General features: G+C 39.5%; 1 protein-coding gene across 1 annotated transcript in view; it reads left to right on the top strand.

The window, feature by feature from the left end:
* The first annotated feature begins 8,253 nt into the window (after positions 1 to 8,253).
* Positions 8,254 to 21,372, top strand: part of GABRA4 (gamma-aminobutyric acid type A receptor subunit alpha4) — a 77,313-nt gene continuing 64,194 nt past the window's right edge. The window contains exons 1-2 of the mRNA XM_066385833.1: positions 8,254 to 8,943; positions 9,321 to 9,439. Of these exons, the coding sequence (XP_066241930.1) occupies positions 8,858 to 8,943; positions 9,321 to 9,439 (205 nt within the window). The 5' untranslated portion in view covers positions 8,254 to 8,857. The remainder of the gene's footprint in view (positions 8,944 to 9,320; positions 9,440 to 21,372) is intronic.

The following is a 21,372-nucleotide window of genomic DNA, read 5'->3' as shown; positions in this document are numbered from 1 at the left end:
AGGAAAGCGCGGTGGAAGGGTGGAGAAGCAAATGGGCGCTTCTCCTGTGTGCCCTGGCCGGGAATCGAACCCGGGTCCTCCGCACGCTAGGCCGACGCTCTACCACTGAGCCAACCGGCCAGGGCCAGAAATTGTTATTTTAAGCTAACTGGTTTTGTAATGATTTGTTATACACAGTAATAGATTATCAAAACAATACAAAAAAGTAATAATAAAAACCCAGGCCCTGGCTGGTTGGTTCAGCAGTGGAGCATTGGCCCAGTGTGTGGAAGTCACTGGTTCGATTCCCTGTCAGGGCATACAGGAGAAGTGACCATTTGCTTCTTTCTTCCACACTTTCTCTCTCTCTCTCTCACTCTCTCTCTCTCTCTCTCTCTCCTTCTCTCTCTCTTCCTCTCTCTCTCTTTCTTCCCCTCTTGCAGCCACGGCTCAAATGCTTAGAACAAGTTGGCCCCTGACACTGAGGATAGCTCCATGGCCTCACCTCAAGTGTTAAAATAGCTCAGTTGCCAAGCAACAGAGCAACATTCCAGGTGGGCAGAGCATCACCCTACAGAGGGCTTGCAGGGTGGATCCTGTACAGGCACATGCGGGAGTCTCTCTGCCTCTTCAACCCCCACTTAATTAAAAAAAAAAAAAAGGAAAATCCAAGTCCCTACTAACAGATTTGTCAAGACTTAACATTTTGTGTTATTTTCATTTTTTAAAATAAAATAAAGCATTACATAAAAAGTTGTAGTAGCCAATGTTCCTTATTCCATTTCTTCCTCTCCACAGATACCCATTATCTTTAACTTGGTGCAATGTTTTTCGAACAGCTTTCATATCACTGCAAATATACCAAAAACAATGTACAATATTTTTCATTATTTAAATTTTATATAAATAATATTTTATTGAAGATATTATTCTGCCACTTGCATTTTATTTTCATTATATTCCCAACATGTACCATATTGATACATATACCCAATATTCTCAATTTTAATTGCTTTCTAGTACTCCATTTATGCCATAATACAATGTATTCATTTCTTTGTTCAAGGACACTTAATTTGTTTCTAATTCCCCACTATTTCAAAAAATATACTGCTTTTTTTAAAATTTATTTATTTTATTGATTTTAATTTATTGTGTTTACATAGATTCTAGTGTTGCCCTGAGTGCATCCCCCCTCCCTCATATTCCCCTCAACATCTTCCTTGCCCCCCTCCCCATAGCGCCCTCCCCCCTTACCTTCAGATTTATCCCATCCTATCATACCCTTTCCCTCTGTTCTCTTTTCCTCTGATCCCTTTGATCTCTCCTCTATCTCAATTCCGTTCCTCAGTTCACATTGTTCATTGGATTCCTCAAATGAGTGAGGTCATATGATATTTTTCTTTTTCTGCCTGGCTTATTTCACTTAACATAATAGTTTCCAGGTCCATCCATGTTGTCGCAAAAGGTAAGATTTCCTTCTTTTTCATGGCCCCATAGTAATCCATTGTGTATATGTACCACTGATTTTTAATCAACTCATCCACTGACAGACACTTGGGCTGTTTCCAGATCTTACTTATTGTGAACAATGCTGCTATAAACATGGGGGGTACAAATATACTGCTTTTTAAATTGCCTCCTTATGAATATGTTTGAGAGTTTCTATAGATTATAAAAACAGGCATGAAATGACTTGATCACAAAATATGATCATAATTAACTTTAATATTTTGTCAAATGGCTTTACAAATTGGTGGTATTTGTCCCATGTCACTCTTGTTATTGACTGAATTTATTGGGGTAACATTGGATAACATAATTATACAGGCCATATCACTTTTGAAACACAACATAGCATGGACAAGGAAGGACAACTACTGCATGGTCGCACTAATATGTGTAATCTATGAAAGCTAAACTCACAAAAACAAAGTAATTGGTGGTGGTCAGGAGCTGAGGATGTGGGTAGGGGAAGATGTTGAACAAAAAGTACATGTATTCAATTATAAAGTAAATAAGTTTTTAACACCTAAAATACAGCACAGTGTCAATTGTTGAAAATACTGTGTTGTATATTTTAAATTTGCTGAGAGAGTAGATTTTAAATGTTCACATCATATATACAAATAAAGGTAACTATGTAATGTGATGTGTTACCTAACTTTTTTTGCGCTAATCAGTTAACAATATATATATATATACACATATCAAATTAAAAAACCATGAACAAAAATAATTTTTACCAAGGTAGTTCTCCAGAGAAATTGAATAAAATCTTGAGTTTTCCATTTTCTGGTCATGCCTGACCTGTGGGGGCGCAGTGGATAAAGCGTTGATCTGGAATGCTGAGGTTGCCAGTTTGAAACCCTGGGCTTGCCTGGTCAAGGCACATATGGGAGTTGATGCTTCCTGTTCCTCCACCTTTCTCTTTCTTCCCCCCCTCCCCTCTCTAAAATGAATAAATAATAATAATAATTATAAAAATAAAAAAGAACTATTTTCTGGTCATGTAACTAAATATGAGCAAATTATTTAATATTTTTAAGTTTCAGCCTATAAAATTTGAGCATTAATATCTAACCACTAATATGTTTTTCAGAACATTTATACAATTTTAGCTATGAATAAAAGATAATTGATATTATCATAATAAATATTATCATCATCATTATTACTATTGATATAATATCAAAAATGCCTTTATGGTTTAATGAATTTACAAACTCACTCTATGTATGTAGTTTCATTTTATTTTCTAAATAGTTGAAGGAAGATCAGCACTGTTATGAGCTGAATTATGTCTCCCCCACCAAATTTATATTCTGAAGTTCTAACCCCCAGTGCCTCAGAATGTGACTCTATTTAGAAAGAAAGACTTTAAAAAGATAATTGAGTCATAATGAGATCTCTAGGGTGGGTCTTAAATCAATATGACTCTGATGTCCTCAATAGAAGAAGAAATTTGGACACAGATGTTTATGCATACAAAAAAAAAATATAAGGATACAATGAGAAAAAGAACGTCAATATAAACTGTGGAGAGAGGTCTCAGGAAAAAACCACCCTACTGAACCTTGATCTTGGTCTTCTAGCCTCCAAATTATAAAAATTTTGACTTATGTTGCTTAAGCTAAAGTAAGACAAAAGAAAGAAAAAGATAAAAAATATACTTATCATGAAGTAGAAACTTGGCTCCAAATATAGCAATATGTTTCATTTGGGGTACTATTAATAAGTATAAATTGATTTTGCTAATCATTACCATCAGGTGCTGAAATATACTTGATAATAGTATATTTTTCCCCAGAAACTTTGAAAACACACACATATACACAGAAATACAATCAAGGAAATGTTCCTTCTATATTTATTATTCTGTATAAATTTTATAGAACATTCACACACAAACTCACATGAAGCCTAGATCTCTCTGGAATCAGTTTTAAAGTAATCCTTCTAAAATTACTCTAAAAAGTCATTGCAGAATTTAAGATCTAAAAAATAAAATAATGCTTCACACATTATTAGCCATTTGCAAATGAGCACACAAAGTATTTATTAAATTCATTACTTGGATTCCAGGCCTTTGAAATATATTTTATTTGCTTATTATAAAATATTGGATTTTCAAATGAAACAAAAGCTGATATTAGAGAGTTACTATTTCTTATTGCAGTTAAAATTAATGAAGGGTTTTGGAGACTATTAAGTATACATATACTTATTTCTTCAATCTTTAAGTTGATTATGAAGAATTGTAATAGTATTTAAATAATAATTAAAAATAATAGTTGAATTTCCAAATTATATGTATAGAAATTATTTGGATAAGATACAAACATTGCCCCAATTTTATGCTCTTTCAAATAATCACATTAAAATAACTAAAACTGAAATAACTATATGGCAAAGAAAAAGAATTACTTATTTTGGAAGCAGTATCCACTGATATTATGGAATATTTATTTAAATAGAATCTTTTTTTATTATTATAATTTTATTTTTTTAATGGGGCAACATCAATAAATCAGGATACATATATTCAAAGATCAACAAGTCCAGGTTATCTTGTCTTTCAATTATGTTGCATACCCATCACCCAAAGTCAGATTGTCCTCTGTCACCTTCTATCTAGTTTTCTTTGTGCCCCTCCCCCTCCCCCTTCCCTCTCCCTTTCCCCCCTCTCCCCGTAACCACCACACTCTTATCAATGTCTCTTAGTTTCACTTTTATGTCCCACCTACGTATGGAATAATGCAGTTCCTGTTTTTTTCTGATTTACTTATTTCACTTCGTATAATGTTATCAAGATCCCACCATTTTGCTGTAAATGATCCGATGTCATCATTTCTTATGGCTGAGTAGTATTCCAAAGTGTATATGTGCCACATCTTCTTTATCCAGTCATCTATTGACGGGCTTTTTGGTTGTTTCCATGTCCTGGCCACTGTGAACAATGCTGCATTGAACATGGGGCTGCATGTGTCTTTACGTATCAATGTTTCTGAGTTTTGGGGGTATATACCCAGTATAGGGATTGCTGGGTCATAAGGTAGTTCTATTTTCAGTGTTTTGAGGAACCACCATACTTTCTTCCATAATGGTTGTACTACTTTACATTCCCACCAACAGTGTATGAGGGTTCCTTTTTCTCCACAGCCTCTCCAACATTTGCTATTACCTGTCTTGTTAATAATAGCTAATCTAACAGGTGTGAGGTGGTATCTCATTGCAGTTTTGATTTGCATTTCTCTAATAACTAAAGAAGATGAGCATCTTTTCATATATCTGTTGGCCATTTGTACTTCCTCCTGGGAGAAGTGTCTGTTCATGTCCTCTTCCCATTTTTTTATTGGATTGGTTGTTTGTTTGTTGTTGAGTTTTATGAGTTCTTTGTATATTTTGGATATTAGGCCCTTATCTGAGCTGTTGTTTGAAAATATCATTTCCCATTTAGTTGGCTTTCTGTTTATTTTGTTATCAGTTTCTCTTGCTGAGCAAAAACTTCTTAGTCTGATGTAGTCCCATTCATTAATTTTTGCCTTCACTTCTCTTGCCATTGGAGTCAAATTCATAAAATGCTCTTTAAAACCCAGGTCCATGAGTTTAGTACCTATGTCTTCTTCTATGTACTTTATTGTTTCAGGTCTTATGTTTAGATCTTTGATCCATTTTGAGTTAATTTTAGTACAGGGGGACAAACTGTAGTCCAGTTTCATTCTTTTGCATGTGGCTTTCCAGTTTTCCCAGCACCATTTATTGAAGAGGCTTTCTTTTCTCCATTGTGTGTTCTTGGCCCCTTTATCAAAAATTAGTTGACTATATATATGTGGTTTTATTTCTGGACTTTCTTAAATAGAATCTTTTAAGGCTGTGGTCCCCAACCTTTTTTGGGCCACAGACCGGTTTAATGTCAGAAAATATTTTCACAGCCTTTAGGGTGGGATGGATAAATGTATCATGTGACTGAGACAAGCGTCAAGAGTGAATTTTAGACAGATGTAACAGAGGGAATCTGGTCACTTTTTAAAAATAAAACATCGTTCAGACTTAAATATAAATAAAACAGAAATTATGTAAGTTATTTATTCTTTCTCTGTGGACCGGTACTAAATGGCCCGTGGACCGGTACTGGTCCGTGGCCTGGGGGTTGGGGACCACTGTGTTAAGGTACCTCAGATTATTATTTTTATGTAGCAACCATTAACACTGTAGGCACAGTTTTGAGATGTCTTAAGAATGGATATAAGGATCTGTAACCAGATAATGGTAACAGGTAAAGTTTTAGTGAACCATTGTTTAATACAAAAAGGAAAAGTGTAACTGGAGATCATCAAGTCAATTCTTGTCACTTATTTTAAATATATGGAGCAAAGAAATTCATTAGCATAAAAATAACTGATAGCCTTTATAGTCTCTTTTCAAATTTATTTTAGTGAGAGAGACAGAGACAGAGAGAGGGACAGATAGGGACAGACAGACAGGAACTGAGAGAGATGAGAAGCATCAATCATCAGTTTTTCCTTGCGACACCTTAGTTGTTCATTGATTGCTTTCTCATATGTGTCTTGACAATGTGGGGTGGGGTGGGGGGAGAGAAGGGCTACAGCCAAACCAGTGACGCTTGGCTTAAGCCAGTGACATTGGGTTTAAGCCGATGACCTTGCGCTCAAGCCAGCAAACTTGGGGTCTTGAACCTGGGTCCCCTGCATCCCAGGCCAACGCTTTCCACTGTGCCATACCTGTGCAGGCACAACCTATATATTCTTGAAACCAAAATGTTTCAACTGGTGTCTATCTATAAACCTCCAGATTTTGAAGCAGTAATTCCCTTTTCCAATGGTTAAAAATTGATTTACTATTTACCAGAAATAATTAAGGGAAAGAAAGAACAAGTTGAAACCTTTCAAATTATTCATTTTATTACCACACATAATTTTTTGTGTACCAAAAGTTATTTGGTTACTTGGTAAATTGGAAACAAATATCCTCAAAAGAGACTCAAGTTCAACATAATATTACTGGAACAAGCCCGGGTTTGAGTTGCCCATCTCCATTGAGTCATGGAACCAGAGTCCAAGTGGTATAAAAAGTGTCTTCTATTCAAGATTGCCAGCAACCCAAAAAGGCAGGGGACTCACGTCCAAAAGAACTGCCTACCCAGTCTTGGCTGACTGGCCTGTATATATATTTTGGGAGATTAGTGATTATCATAGAGCGTGCAGTTAGTCACGTAGTAGTGTGTGGTAGATAGGAGACAGGTCTCCTAGAATGCCTCTGCCTGGAATGTCCTTCTGACATTGGCACAAGTCTATCTAGCATCCTTGATCTTGCTCCAGGATGGTCGGGGTCTGGCACCTCTGGAAGCCTTCTGCAAGAGTACTCCCTGTATTTCTTAGGCAACAAAATAAAGATTGAGATTTGTGAACTAAGCTAATAGGTATCTATAGTGCCAGAACCTCTTACAGGAAATTCTGTGACTCAGCCCTTATAAGAAATTATTGTAATTTAACCCCTTACAATAATAATGTATAGAACAGGGGTCCCCAAACTACGGCCAGCGGGCCACATGCGGCCCCCTGAGGCCATTTATCCGGCCCCCGCCGCACTTCCAAAAGGGGCACCTCTTTCATTGGTGGTCAGCAAGAGGAGCATAGTTCCCATTGAAATACTGGTCAGTTTGTTGATTTAAATTTACTTGTTCTTTATTTTAAATATTGTATTTGTTCCCGTTTTGTTTTTTTACTTTAAAATAAGATATGTGCAGTGTGCATAGGGATTTGTTCATAGTTTTTTTTTATAGTCTGGCCCTCCAACGGTCTGAGGGACAGTGAACTGGCCCCCTGTGAAAAAAGTTTGGGGACCCCTGGTATAGAAACTGGCAATAGAGGTTATCAAATGAGATAGAGATGATGGCCACACTTTAGTCACAAATGTTGTTTGCATACTATAGCTGTCCGTGGCCTTTGAAAATCTGATGAAAGCTATGAACAGTCCCATAGAAATATATATACTTACAGAAATACAAAAATTTTCATTCATTTTCAAGGAATTTCATAGTCATTGTGGACCCTGGAGTGTTCATCCTAAGACTTTAGGAATAGGCCCATCTGTATTATTTGCATCCCACCAAGTCAGATATAATTTTTTATAGCACATTTATAATATGTGGTTGGTATAACATAATGATATTTGGGGTTAGAATACTTGGACACAATTGAAATCTATTAAACAGAGCAATCAAAGATATGTTAACCTTAAAGAAGAAAGTTAGCGGTATAATAAGACTGCAGGCCCTTCCCCCACCTCCACATTTTCTCTTGTCTCCTAGTCCTCCTAACCTCTCCCCAGCCACCACTTCCCCCTCACTAAAGCAGTAAATCTCTAGGATTCCGTCAGCTCTATCATGAGAGAAAAGAGTGTGTGCTGAGTGTCACAAAAAGTAAAAGTGTTTTTGATCAGCTGTAGTGGTTTTTGTCTCCACTTCTCCCCTCCTTTGCGGGAGCAGATAGAGCAGCGCGGCGGAGGCCCGGCGTGTGCCACGTGGGGGCGGGTATCAGCAGAGGAACTCGGTATCTTCGCAGCCACAGCTTGGGAATGCGTTGACTGCAGAGTGAAGTTCGAGTCTACTTCCTAACAGTTTGCGAGTCCGCTCAGTGAGTTGCAACCTCTCTGACCAGGAAGAATCCTTTCCTTTCGCCGCAGCCCCAGTACCTGAAAGGGAGAGTCTCAAAGGTTCCTTTCCATCCAGACTGGCTCCTTTCTCCTCGCCACGGTCTCCCATCCCTTCGCCCAGCAAGCGCTGTCATCTTGCCCTTTCTCCGCCTCCAGCCTTGAAAATGGGTGCAAACAGGTCCTCGAACAACCTTAGGAGGGAGGAGCTTCATTGGTCGGATCTAGATCCCAGCGGGAGGGAGGGGAACCTGGAGGAAGAAGTGGAAGCCGAGCGCTGCCGTGGACGGGTTCGCGCGGGCGGTGCGGGCGCCGCGGCCGCGACGAGGGGCGGCGGACCTGGGTCCTGCGCCCGGGAGTTCAAGATTGGGAAGAACTTGCTCGGCTTTCGGGTGAAAGCGCACCGCTCTCCTCCCCGGAGCTTCAGGGTGCGGGCGCGAAAGGGTGTCGAGCGGTATACATAGCTCTCCATGCACATTGGGAGCTGAGCGAGGCAAGGAGGGGGAGAGGCGAGGCAGGTTCCGCCTCCCCCCGGCCCGCGTGCACTCACGCGCCCACCGCGGCTCCGGCGGGCTGAGCGCGGGCTAGTGTGAGCGCGAGTGTGCGCACGCCGTGCAGAGCCTCTGCCCTCGCCTCGCACCCTGCTCAGGGCATCTGGAGAGCCTGGAACGTGATCCGGCTTAAAGTATGGCATGTTGCAAAGATGGTTTCTACCAAGAAGGTACCCGCGATCGCGACGTCCTTCGGGGTCAGTTTCGCGCTCCTGCACGTCCTGTGCCTGGAGGCTTGGTGAGTTCTCTGGGTACTGGAGGGCAAGGGGAAGGTGGAAAAGTGGCCAGCTGCCAGCCCCCTCCGGCTGTCCGACCCTGCCAGGGCAAACCGGACCCTTCTGTCTCCGCTGTCTGTCAAGGGTCAGCGCCAGGCTTTTCTGTGACCACGTAGACACGGAGAGCAGAGAGAGGCCACCGAGTGCAAGAAGAGTTAGGTGTTGGGGTTCGTGTGCGCGGGGTGCGTCTTCCCTTACCCCTTCTCTCCCTCATCCCTCGGCTCTCCTTTAGCCTGGGGCAAGCGACTGTTTTCCGAGAAGATAAACCTGTTTCCACCTGTTCTCTGAGTCTTAAAATAATCCCCTCCGCCCCCGGGTTTTTTTTTTTTTGCATTTGCAGTTTAAACGAATCCCCGGGACAGAACCAAAAGGAGGAGAAATTATGCCCGGAAAATTTTACCCACATCCTGGACAGTTTACTCGATGGTTATGACAACAGGCTGCGTCCTGGATTTGGGGGTATGAACGATTTCAAACGCTCAAGTGTGTCCTGTCTGTCCCTTTCTCCGTCTGTCTGTCTGTCTGTCTGTGGGAATATAATTAGGTATGCCTCGCGTATAAAAATGAAAAATCTATCTATTTCTCTCCCTCTCCATCCCACCCTCCCTTCCTCCACTCCTCCCTCCCTCCCCTCCCGTGATGAGACCTCTGACAGGAAGACCGCCCCCAATCACACTTTCCCCTGTCCCTGCCCCCTCAGAAGCTTAGCTTCTCCCCCACACTAATTACCTCCAGATACCTGACTGCTCGGTGGGGGAGGCTGGAGGGGGGGAGTCAAAAGAGGGAACTCGGGGCTCAGCTGCTCTGCTGCCTTTTGCCCTGAGAATGGAGTTCCCCTGGAACTGGCCGTTTTTTCTCAGAGCAGGTTGCATTTGAAACAGCTGATCCGATGCCCCCTCTCTTCCCACGTGGTGTCAGTCCCCCGCCAAAACCCTGGCCTTGTTCTACCTAGGACACGAATCTGGGGCATGAAGCTGTCTGCTCTGCCGGAGAACCCAGTCCATTCCTCTTCTCTTCCGCAGTGTGATGAATTTTTAGTTATTTGGGGTGGGGGCGTTTGCTTCCCTACTAAGACTTTGTAGTCAGAGGTGTTTCAGCTTTATTTCTTCCTCCGATAATTGTTCATAAAAGGTCTAATCGAGTGCGTCTATAATAGGACTGTTGCTCTTTTCCACATTCACGTTCTTCTTGCTTACATAATGAGAATCTATGTGTCAGGCATTGTGCTAGGCACTAGGTCCACAGAAATCCCAAGATAACAATTCTTAACCTCAAACACTCACTCAGTCCAGTTCAGAGACGACAAGTGACTTCACCAGAGGTGTGGACCCAGGTCTTCTGATGGACAAGTAACTGTTTTTACCATTACATTGAACTTGATGCTTCTCAGGAAATGAGTTGAAGATACAGGTTTTGTCTTAAAGGAGTTTATATTTTAGTAGTAATAGTATTAGCAATAATGACAGCACCTAATACTGTCTGTATTTATTTAAATTTTCATATACATCAGTAATTTAAGAGGCATTACTGTTCAGTCCTGACAACAATCTTAAGAGAAAGCTCTTACTACCCCCATTTGACAGATGAAGAAATTGAGGCTTGAGGAGTTAAGTGGTCCAATTTCACAGTTAATAAGTGGCATGGGCACCATGTGAACCCAGTTCAGGTTGTGTATTTAAAAGATGAACCCATGCAAATTGGGAGGGCATCAGATATATGTGATGAGTATCATAAAAGATGTACCTGTATTGGAATTTAAGCTTCTTACTGAGGATGTGTAGGAGATAAGATGCCAGGAAATGGAGAAAATAAAAGGAAACAGGACATTCCTATAAAAGAGGATGGAATAAGACATGATTTAGAAGGAGTGAAGTAAAGTAGAGTTGGATGGGTCTTTGGATTCCAAGTTTTGTTCTTCTTGTTTAACAGAGACACTGAGGATTAAAAAGGAAAAGAGATTTATACAGGAGCACAGCATATTAATAAATAATTATAGGCTGGGATCAAGCCTGGTTTTCAGAAACAAATCACTCTTTTCTGGGTTTTATTGAGAAGGTTACGGGGAGCCATTAAAAGTCTTAATTCAGTCTTTGTGTGTTGACAGTGATAGTGAGAAGCATGGAAGATTCTCCTGGTTCTTTTCACATTGCTTCTCCAGGGGTAGGAGGCCTAGCACTGTGATTGCCTTTATATACAAATCTGAAAAGAGGCTTTCTTACGGAAGTAAATCATTTATCAATGCACTGTCTTTCATGAGTGACTGGGAAATTATCACTTTAGATCAAAAATAATTTTGTGGAGAATATTTCAAGTGATGTGATACCATTTAATCTATATTATCAATGAGAGGATTTTTCTGCTCATAAAGGTTTTAAATTTGATATTTCAAGTAAAGAAAAAAATAACAGGAATATCAAATCAAATGTTGTTTAAATACTCATTAAAGGCCCTGGCCAGTTGACTCAGTGATAGAGCTTCCGCCGGGCGTGTGGAAGTCCCAAGTTTGATTCCTGGCCAGGGCACACAGGAGAAGCGCCCATCTGCTTCTTCACTCTTCCCCCCTCCTTCCTCTCTGTCTCTTCCTCTCCCAAAGCCAACGCTCCATTGGAGCAAAGTTGGCCCAGATGGGGAGGACAGCTCTATGGCTTCCGCCTCCGGTGCTAGAATGGCTCCTGCTGCATTGGAGCAATGCCCCAGATGGGCAGAGCACTGCCCCCTGGTGGGCATGCCAGGTGGATCCCAGTCAGGTGCATGGGGAAGCCTGACTGCCTCCCTGCTTCTAACTTCGGGAAAAAAAAAAGAAGAAGAAAAGATGTACCTGAAAATAGATTAAAAACTTATAATTGCCCTGGCCAATTGGCTCAGTGGTAGAGCGTCGGCCTGGCGTGCAGAAGTCCCAGGTTCGATTGCTGGCCAGGGCACACAGGAGAAGTGCCCCTCTGCTTCTCCACCCCTCCCCCTCCTTCCTCTCTGTCTCTCTCTTCCCCTCCCGCAGCCAGGCTCCACTGGAGCAAAGATGACCCAGACGCTGGGGATGGCTCCTCGGCCTCTGCCCCAGGCGCTGGAGTGGCTCTGGTCGCAACAAAGCGACGTCCTGGAGGGGCAGAGCATCGCCCCCTGGTGGGCAGAGCGTCGCCCCCTGGTTGGCGTGCCGGGTGGATCCCGGTTGGGCGCATGCGGGAGTCTGTCTGACTGTCTCTCCCCGTTTCCGGCTTCAGAAAAATACAGAAAAAAAAAAACAACCGTATAATTGAAACTACATGGTTTTATTATTAAACATTGAGAACTAAAATAATATCTGCCCAGTTAGTTATGATACAAGTTATAATTCAAAAGGAAGAAGGGACCCACTGTAGGTGCATCCTTTTTAGCAAGTACCCTCTCCCATAATATCATATAGACAATAAAATGAGTGAAATCAATCTGTGTAAACCATTACTGGATTTTGGTTAGCTGCAGTACTGCTAACATGACTCAAAGGCATTATTAGTCATCTTACTTGTCACTGCCAACTGATCTGCTTTACCCACCTGGTGATACTTTTATAGCTTTATGGGAAAGGGTTGAATTCACCTTACTTCAAATGCTAGCAGTTGATTAAATAGTGAAAATTTATTATAACACATTTTTTTTGGCTCTGCTCATAAATATTTGTGGTAAATGTGATTCATTATTTAGAAGTGGGTCGTTCTCTGTAAATGCGTAGTATTCCAAATGTGACAAAGGAATAGTAATTCTCACCTGCAGAAAATGTGTAATCTGTTTACAGGATGTGGTAAACGAAATATTATTCACTGAAAAAATAATAAGACAATTCTTTCTTAACATAGACTCTTGGATGCCACAAGTTTGATCCCTTCTTTGACCTTTTATACTTTGTGGAAAGTTTGGCATTTTAAAAATAAAATGACAACAATTCAAATTTTGACCAGTATTCTATAAATACAGATTGACTTCCTGGTTCCTTTAATCCTACCTTCGCTCTCTGAAGACCTTTGCTTTATATCTGTTTATACAACTTAGCTGTGTTCCATTTAAAGTAAAGCTAAAAGCAAAGATCTGAATTGAAATCGGATGGTTTGTGATTGCTCAGTAGGCCAGGAAGGGGTTGAAATACATTTAGAAACCAAATTACATATTTTTAACTCAGCAGCACAGCTTGCAATGGGGGAACTAAGAGGGACTGAAATAGTTCTTTTCTTTTCATCCCTCCAGGATCTCCTCTCCCTTGTTTCCCACATTCTCCAATTGGAGAAGAAAAGGGGGAAAGGTGAGAAGAGAAAGAAGGAGGCATGGTGTGAAAAGCTAGATTGGGACTTTTGAAGGGGTGAAGTTCTTTCAACCCCTGACAAATCAGTCTGCTAACATCCTGAAGTAGCTTCTACCTGCTTCAAAGTGGAGCCCAAGGAAACTCTTTCACAAAGGATCTAGAAAACCATCCCCCTGTGCGCTCCTCCACTTTCAACACTATTATATGCCTTCTGAAAGATGCACAGCTAGGGTACTGACCACCAGGAAAGAGTTCAGGAAGCCAGCCGTTACCAATTTTCCACTTATTGAAGGGTTACACAACCTTTTGTTCCTCTCAGTCTTTTGATACACGTGATTTGGAATAACAAATGCTTCAGATATAGATGATTGCCTTAGATAATCTTTTACAACCTCTCTGAAATAGGAGTAGAACGTTAGGGTCAATTTTGCAAGGTTGTTAACGAACATAAAAGGATTTCACATTTGTGGAGTCCTCTGCAGTTTTGAAAACATTATCACTTACAATAACTAATAAGGTCATTACAAAAACCCAAAGAAGTAAGCATGGCAGGCATCATTTCTCTTCAAAAGGAGGTGGAGAAAAGTTTCAATGAATTACTCCAGAACCCTTGAACAACTAATTGGTAAGATCACAACTCACAGGTCAGTCTTTAAAACCTTAGGCTGCTGTAGTATTATTGCTACATCCACTTCTAAGGCTTTGTTACATTTTTCTGTTTACCAAGAATCAAATTTTCATTAACATTGCTTCTTGTTACTAAGTAAGTAGGTCATTAAAATAAGCAAAACTACATTTCCCCCAAAGGAGCAAAATGAGAACTTTTATTTTAAAGCTTTAATAACATTTTAAAATGGAAAAACCGACAAGGAGAAGTGTATACACTTAAGTAAATTTGGAATAATTTTTCCACCCGAATGAAAATATTCCTACAATATGTTCAAATAATCTGTATTCCAACCTAAAAATTAAATTAACATGTCATGTGTTAGCTTTCTTAATTGAGTGACAGCAGAAAATATATATTAAAAAAATACATACCTGAAAGGACTCCTTATATTTCTAAGGCAACAGAAAAGTACAGCTTCATTCTCTTCTGATTTATTAGACTTATTCATTCATTCACTTGTTAAACCAGTAGATATTTATAGACAACTAGGTGTCAAGAGCAATGTTAGTTGTGAAGATATGATTTCTGAATCGATACAAGCTCCAGTAAAATTAACAGCTAAGCAATGTAGAGAGATAAAAATAACAAATACTAAACAAAGATAATGCTATGGGACAATTCAATCACATACTAGGAAAGAAAATAAATAAGGTAAGATATCTGTTTCGGGTGTGGTGGTCAAGAAAGTCTATTAGGCTGAGACCTAAGAGACATGAAAAAGGTAGGGAAAAGTTGTTCTCATTCAGAAAAAAATGCAAGTGCAAAGATCCTAAGCAGCTAATAGGTTAATATGATTTAGATGATGAAGGGAGTTCAGTGTGCCTTAGCCATAAAGCAAGAGGATGACCCTCACAGGATTAGCTTGGGGTGGCAAGTCAAGGCCACATCAGGCAAGACCTTTGAGGATCCAGTCAAGGAGCTTAGATTATTCTTTTGGTGAACTTGGAAGCCATTGGAGCTTTTTAGGGGGAAAGAATCATATCATATGGCTTAGACTGTAATGTGACCCCCCCTGGCTACAGAATAAGGAAAGGATTAGATAAAATAGTAGAGCAATAATGGAAGCAAATAGACAAATGAAGCTCTTTTTTTTAATTCTCTCCATTAAGTTAATGGTGTCTTAGAATAAGGTGGTAGATGTAGTAAAGATGGCTATAAGTGGATAAAAGTGAGATATATTTGGGAAGTAGAATTCAAAAAGAATTGATATGGCTTGCATATGGGTGGTAAAGGAAAGGGAGAAATCAGAAATAAGTTCTGTACTTTTATTTTGAAAAATTGGGCAGAGAATGGTAGTATTTAGCTGGAGAAGACTGTAGGAAGAATAGTAAGGGTAGGGATAAAATCAAGAGTTTATATTTGTACATTTTAAGTTTAGGACACGTGTAACATCATAATGGTTGTACTTGTCTGGATATCAGAAGAGAGTTTTGTATGGAGATATACAAGAGAGTTATCAGCATATTGTTCTGTAAGGGTAGATATCTAAGTAGGAAAGAAAAAAACAGCAGAGAAATGAGCCCAGAACCAATTCTGGAGGAACCTTAATAATTGAGGAAAGGTAGAAAATATATGTATAATTATCAAAGGAGTTTGAAAAAGAATAGAAGGTGATATATAGGTACTTGGAGAGTATGATATAATTTGAGAGCATGGAATGTATTAAAAAAGAGAGATGATACATATACCTCTTAAATTTTTCTGACATATTAAATAAACTTAAGCTTGATTACACGGAGATATTTCATTTCATTAACTTTTCATTAAATATTCATTGATTTTATAATATGTGCCAGGTATTTTTCTAGGATAGCACTGGAGATACATCAATGAGCAAAGGAGATGCAATTTCCTGCCCTCATCAGCTGGCATTCTAGAAACTAAGCAACAGAAAAAATAAAATATACAATATGTCAGATGTAGAGACAACAGCTACAGAGTAATATAAATCAAGGGAGGAGGTTGCAGTTTTAACTAGGCTAGTTAGGGAAGACTTAAATGAGAAGGTGATATTTGAGCAATGATTCTAAATAGGTAAGGGAATAAGGCACATTTAGGTGGAGTGTTTTTGGTTAGAAGAAACTTTAGGCGTAAACATGCTAAGTGTGGAAGTTAGTGTTGCTATAATGAAATTTAACAAGGCTCAGGAGTGAGGGGTCAGTGTAATATAAGGATGAGATTGTGTAAAGCTTTGCAGGCTGGTAAGAACTCTGCTTTGAGTCTAAGTCATGTCAGTGATTAGAGGGATGTCAGCAGGGGAAAGACCCATGGCTAATTTTCAAAGGCTCACCTAGGTCGCTGTATTGAAATCAGGCAGTCAGGATCAAGGGCAAATCCAGAGGTGTTTTCACAATAAACTAGGGAAGAGATGATGAACATTTTGACCAAACTGGTACCAGAGAAGTTTAAAAGGTTGTCAGAAATGGTTAAATTTCAGTCTTAGTCTACTGATGTCAACTCAAAAGTGGAATGTGAGAAAAAGGAAGGTGTCAAGTCTGACTCCAAATTTTTGACTTGAACGCCTAGAGAAATGGATTTGCCAAGACTGTGGCAGAAGTAAGGTATGGATAAAGAATTTGCATGTGGAAAAGTTAAATTTGAGATCCCCATTAGATATCAAGTGGAGATGAGTCTGGAATGCAGGGATAATGGGTATGCCAATATATATGGAATGGAAAGCCATAAAACGAATGGGCTTATCGAAGAATCAAGGGTGGTAGAAAGAAAGTACCCATATTTGAGCTCTGAAATTTCCAATGTTAAAAGGCAGGAAAAACGAGGAAGAATCTCTGTTCCTGGAAGATTAAGCCGATGTGGTCCTTGAGATAGGAAGAAAACCTGAAAGAGAGTGTGTATACTGGATGTTAAGTTAAACAACTTTCTTTTTTAAAAGAAGAGACAGAATTGATCAATTACATCTAATGCTCCTGCCAGAATAAAAAAGTAAGAGCACAGAACTGACCACTACATTTAGCGATATCTATAGCTTTAGTGATTTGGACAAGAGCAGCTTTGGTGGTATGATGAGTATGAAATTCCGGGTGGTTTCAGGAGAGGACTTTGCCTGGGCATTTGTGTAGGAGCGCCTTGGATGGTAAACAGAAGGAAAACTAGAACTAGAAGAGCTTTTTTTAAAAAAATGGGAGAAATAAGATTTTTTTTCTTATTTATTTTTAGTGAGAGAGAAAGAGAGATGGAGGGACAGACAGACAGAAAGGGAGAAAGATGAGAAGCATCAATTTGTTGTGGCACCTTAATTGTTCATTGGTTGCTTTCTCATATGTGCCTTGACCAGGAGGGGGGGAGGCTCCAGCAGAGCCAGTGACCCCTTGCTCAAGCCAGTGACCTTGGGCTCAAGCCAGTGACCTTGGGCTCAAGCCACTAATCTTTGGGCTCAAACCAGCAACCATGGGGTCATGTCTGTGATCCTATGGTCAAGCCAGCGACCCTGCATTCAAGCTGGATGAGCCCGTGCTCAAGCCCGTGACCTCAGGGTTTCCAACCTCGGTCCTCTGCACCCCAGGTCAGCACTCTATCTCCTGTGCCACCATTTGGTCAGGCAGAAATAATTATTTTTTTTAAGTTTGTGGGAATAATACTATCAATACAAAAAAATGACAAGAATTTAAGTGGATCCTGAGCATGAAAACCAGATTACAATGGATGATGAATAAAATAAAAAAGGAAGAATTAGAGGCAATTTGTATAGTTTTTTGATTTGGGAATTTTTTTTTCCCCAGACGTTTACAAGTAAAGTTGAAAAGAAAGAGAAAATGTTGCCTTTTTATTTAGGTTAGCGATATTGTAATATGTTTGTGTACTTCTAGAATAATTTGTTAAAGGACAATTTCATATTACATTGGAGGAAATGGATAACTACGAATGATGCCCTTTAAGAGACAAGAGACTGTAGAACCCAGAACCAAATTTATTTTCTTTTGCTCTCAGTTTAACAAAAGAGATATATTGGTGCTATTATATATTTACATTTCTTTCAGAAAAATATATACAAAATGCTTTTGGTGTTTTCTGAAACAGGCACTGTAAAATCAAGACTTAGGCTATTAATAACTTGGTGAATATTTAGATACTACCTCACTGGATTGCTAGTTATCTTTTAGATGAAAATAACATATCAGTTCACATTTATGTATTTATTATTCTCTAAGCATTTAGGTATTTATTATTCTTAATGTATTTATTTTAAAAAGACTTTAGTGCACAGAATTGGATTAATTATTGGTTCATGACACATTCTCATTATTGACACACACATAACTTTCTTTTTATTCACCCATCCATCTTTTTCTTCATTTATTATTATATAATCAACATATCAGTCTGATCATCAAACAGCACAACTTGGAAACAACTCTTATTCTGATAAGTAGTTTTCCTCATCCTATCTTCCTGTCTTCCCCATATAAAATAGCATCCTGAGTCCTTTTAAAATTAATTCATAGCTTTCCTTTGAATATAATTTTTAACTCAACTCTAGTTTTTAATACATAAATTTAAATTAAAAAAAATTAATTGTTTTGAACATGATATATTATCCATTGATGCTTTTTTTCACTTAACTGTACAATTAAGATTCATTCTTACTGCATAATGCCATAGATCATTCATTTTGACGACTGTGTGATATTCTCATTTCTCATTGCATTGGAACCAATTTATTCATCTGCTCTGTTGGCAGTAGGCATTTTGCTTGTTTCCGGGATTGTATTGCTATGAATGTTCTGGCCTAAATTTCCTGCTTTAAATGTGCAAGAGTTTCTTTTACATATATATCCAGGAATGAATTTTTCTGGATCTTAGTATAAGTGAGAGTTCCACTTGAGATAATACCAAACTGTTTTCTGTGATAGTTTTACAAATTTAAACTCCCATTTACAGTGAATATGACAACTAGGACCCATAAATCCTTCAACTCTTTATATATATACTCATGTATATGTGAATATGTATATTTATATATGTATATTTATATACATATATAAACTCTTGAAATGGTATTTCATTTTGAAATGATTTGCATTTTTTCTGATTTCTAATGTGGTTGAACAGCTTTTCAAATCTTTATTGCCTATAAGAATTTTTCTTCTGTGATTTGCATTTTTCATCTTAAACTCATATTTTACTGTTTTGCTAAATGTTTTTATATTTATTTAATTTCTTTATTTAAAAAGTTGACTTGGACTGTTAGAAGGATCACAAGATATAAGGAACACTAATATTTAATGTCATCTAAGTAAAACTCTAGTTTTCTGTTTTCTCTGTGATATCAGTGGACATCTATTGATCTATTGTTTGTTTAATGTGCAAGAATGGTAGTATTTTTGTTTTTTTCTAAGTGACAAACAAAATCAGAGATTTTAAAATTATCTAATTGAAGATTCCTTGCTGTTGTTGCTGTTTTTAGTTACTTTAAATTTCTTGCTTTTTGGAAACACAACAATGTGTTTTGTAAGAAGACGCTGGATGCATGCATTTAAGTGGCTGAAAAACCCGAATGGCCTCTTCAAGTGTGTACGTACCCTAGGAGGCAGTGTGGAGAACATTGACTAGTTCCAGCAGCAGCCAAAAAACTTAGGTCTTTCTCCTGGTGTGACAGCAAATTGGACACTGTTATTGGAAAAGAAATTAAGTAGTGATATCCTTTGACCAGGTCTATATAGCTAATGTAGTTAACAGTGGAAAATTATCTGATAATATTGTTAATTGTCTTCATACTTTCCAAGCAAATTAAATCCATTAATAAGACGAGACGATTTCCCTGAGTTTGATGTTGGTAGTTATGGCCCTTTAAAAGACTGTTGCAGGCCCTGGCCGGTTGGCTCAGCGGTAGAGCGTCGGCCTGGCATGCGGGGGACCCGGGTTCGATTCCCGGCCAGGGCACATAGGAGAAGCGCCCATTTGCTTCTCCACCCCCCCCCCCCCCCTTCCTCTCTGTCTCTCTCTTCCCCTCCCGTAGCCGAGGCTCCATTGGAGCAAAGATGGCCCGGGAGCTGGGGATGGCTCCTTGGCCTCTGCCCCAGGCGCTCGAGTGGCTCTGGTCGGGGCAGAGCGACCCCCCGGAGGGACAGAGCGTCACCCCCTGGTGGGCAGAGCATCGCCCCTGGTGGGCGTGCAGGGTGGATCCCCGGTCGGGCGCATGCGGGAGTCTGTCTGACTGTCTCTCCCCGTTTCCAGCTTCAGAAAAATACAAAAAAAAAAAAAAAAAAAAAAAAAAGACTGTTGCAGGTCACCCTGTTTGCCTTACAAACTGTCCACCACATTTTGGGATTAAAAAACATTTCCCTATTACCAAGAAGTAGAATTTTTAAAATAAAGCATATCTTTGATGTTATATAAATGCTTATGAAGTTATGAAAAAGCCTTCCAAGCTCAAAATTATGTGGTTTCTATGTAATTATGCTTTTAGTAAGGTTGATTTGAATGTACTAAACTGTAGTGTTAGAGGAAGCATCTCTAAGAATTATTCTTAATTGCATAGCGAATGTTATTCATTGAGAAGCGATTTATTGAAAACTTATATTTGTGGCCTGGGATTAATTCTGGGAGGGGATACAAATATAAATAAGATTCAGTTTCTGTTGTTATTGGAAAATATTTTTAGCTTAACTGATGTGACAAATGAATCTCAACAACTTCTTTCCTTTGGGGAGGTTTTTAAATGACTACTGGGATGATACTAGGAACACCACCTAGCATGTGCAAAACACTATGACTTCAAAGGAAGGAGGACTTCAAAGAGGATTAAAATTTTGTTTTTGCTGTTAACAGGACAAAGACAGACTTAAGCAGGTTGCAATTTTTTTTTTTTTCTGAAGCTGGAAACAGGGAGAGACAGTCAGACAGACTCCCGCATGCGCCCCACCGGGATCCACCCGGCACGCCCACCAGGGGCAATGCTCTGCCCACCAGGGGGTGATGCTCTGCCCCTCCGGGGCGTCGCTCTGCCGCGACCAGAGCCACTCTAGCGCAGAGGCCAAGAAGCCATCCCCAGCGCCCGGGCCATCTTTGCTCCAATGGAGCCTTGGCTGCGGGAGGGGAAGAGAGAGACAGAGAGGAAGGAGGGGGGGGGGGTGGAGAAGCAAATGGATGCTTCTTCTATGTGCCCTGGCCGGAATCGAACCAGGATCACCCGCACGCCAGGCCGACGCTCTACCACTGAGCCAACCGGCCAGGGCCAGCAGGTTGTAATTTTAATAAGAGCAAAGGCATAGAAATAGCTGCAGGAATACAGTTCAGAAAGTACTTGTGAACAAAACAGGAAATGTATGTATGGCGTGTTATATACTAGTATAAAATGTATACATAATTAATTGCTGATTTATTATTGAATGATATAATAAGTGTAGTAAAGATAAAACATACTTTGGAGATCAATACAAGGGGGCTATAATTCTGACTCTGGCATAGAATATTTAATCTCTCTTAGCCCAT

The sequence above is a fragment of the Saccopteryx leptura genome, chromosome 5 (genome assembly GCF_036850995.1).
Source record: "Saccopteryx leptura isolate mSacLep1 chromosome 5, mSacLep1_pri_phased_curated, whole genome shotgun sequence".
Taxonomy (NCBI): domain Eukaryota; kingdom Metazoa; phylum Chordata; class Mammalia; order Chiroptera; family Emballonuridae; genus Saccopteryx; species Saccopteryx leptura.
The sequence above is the reverse complement of the archived record's forward strand: the minus strand, read 5'-3'. Positions and strand labels throughout refer to the sequence as shown.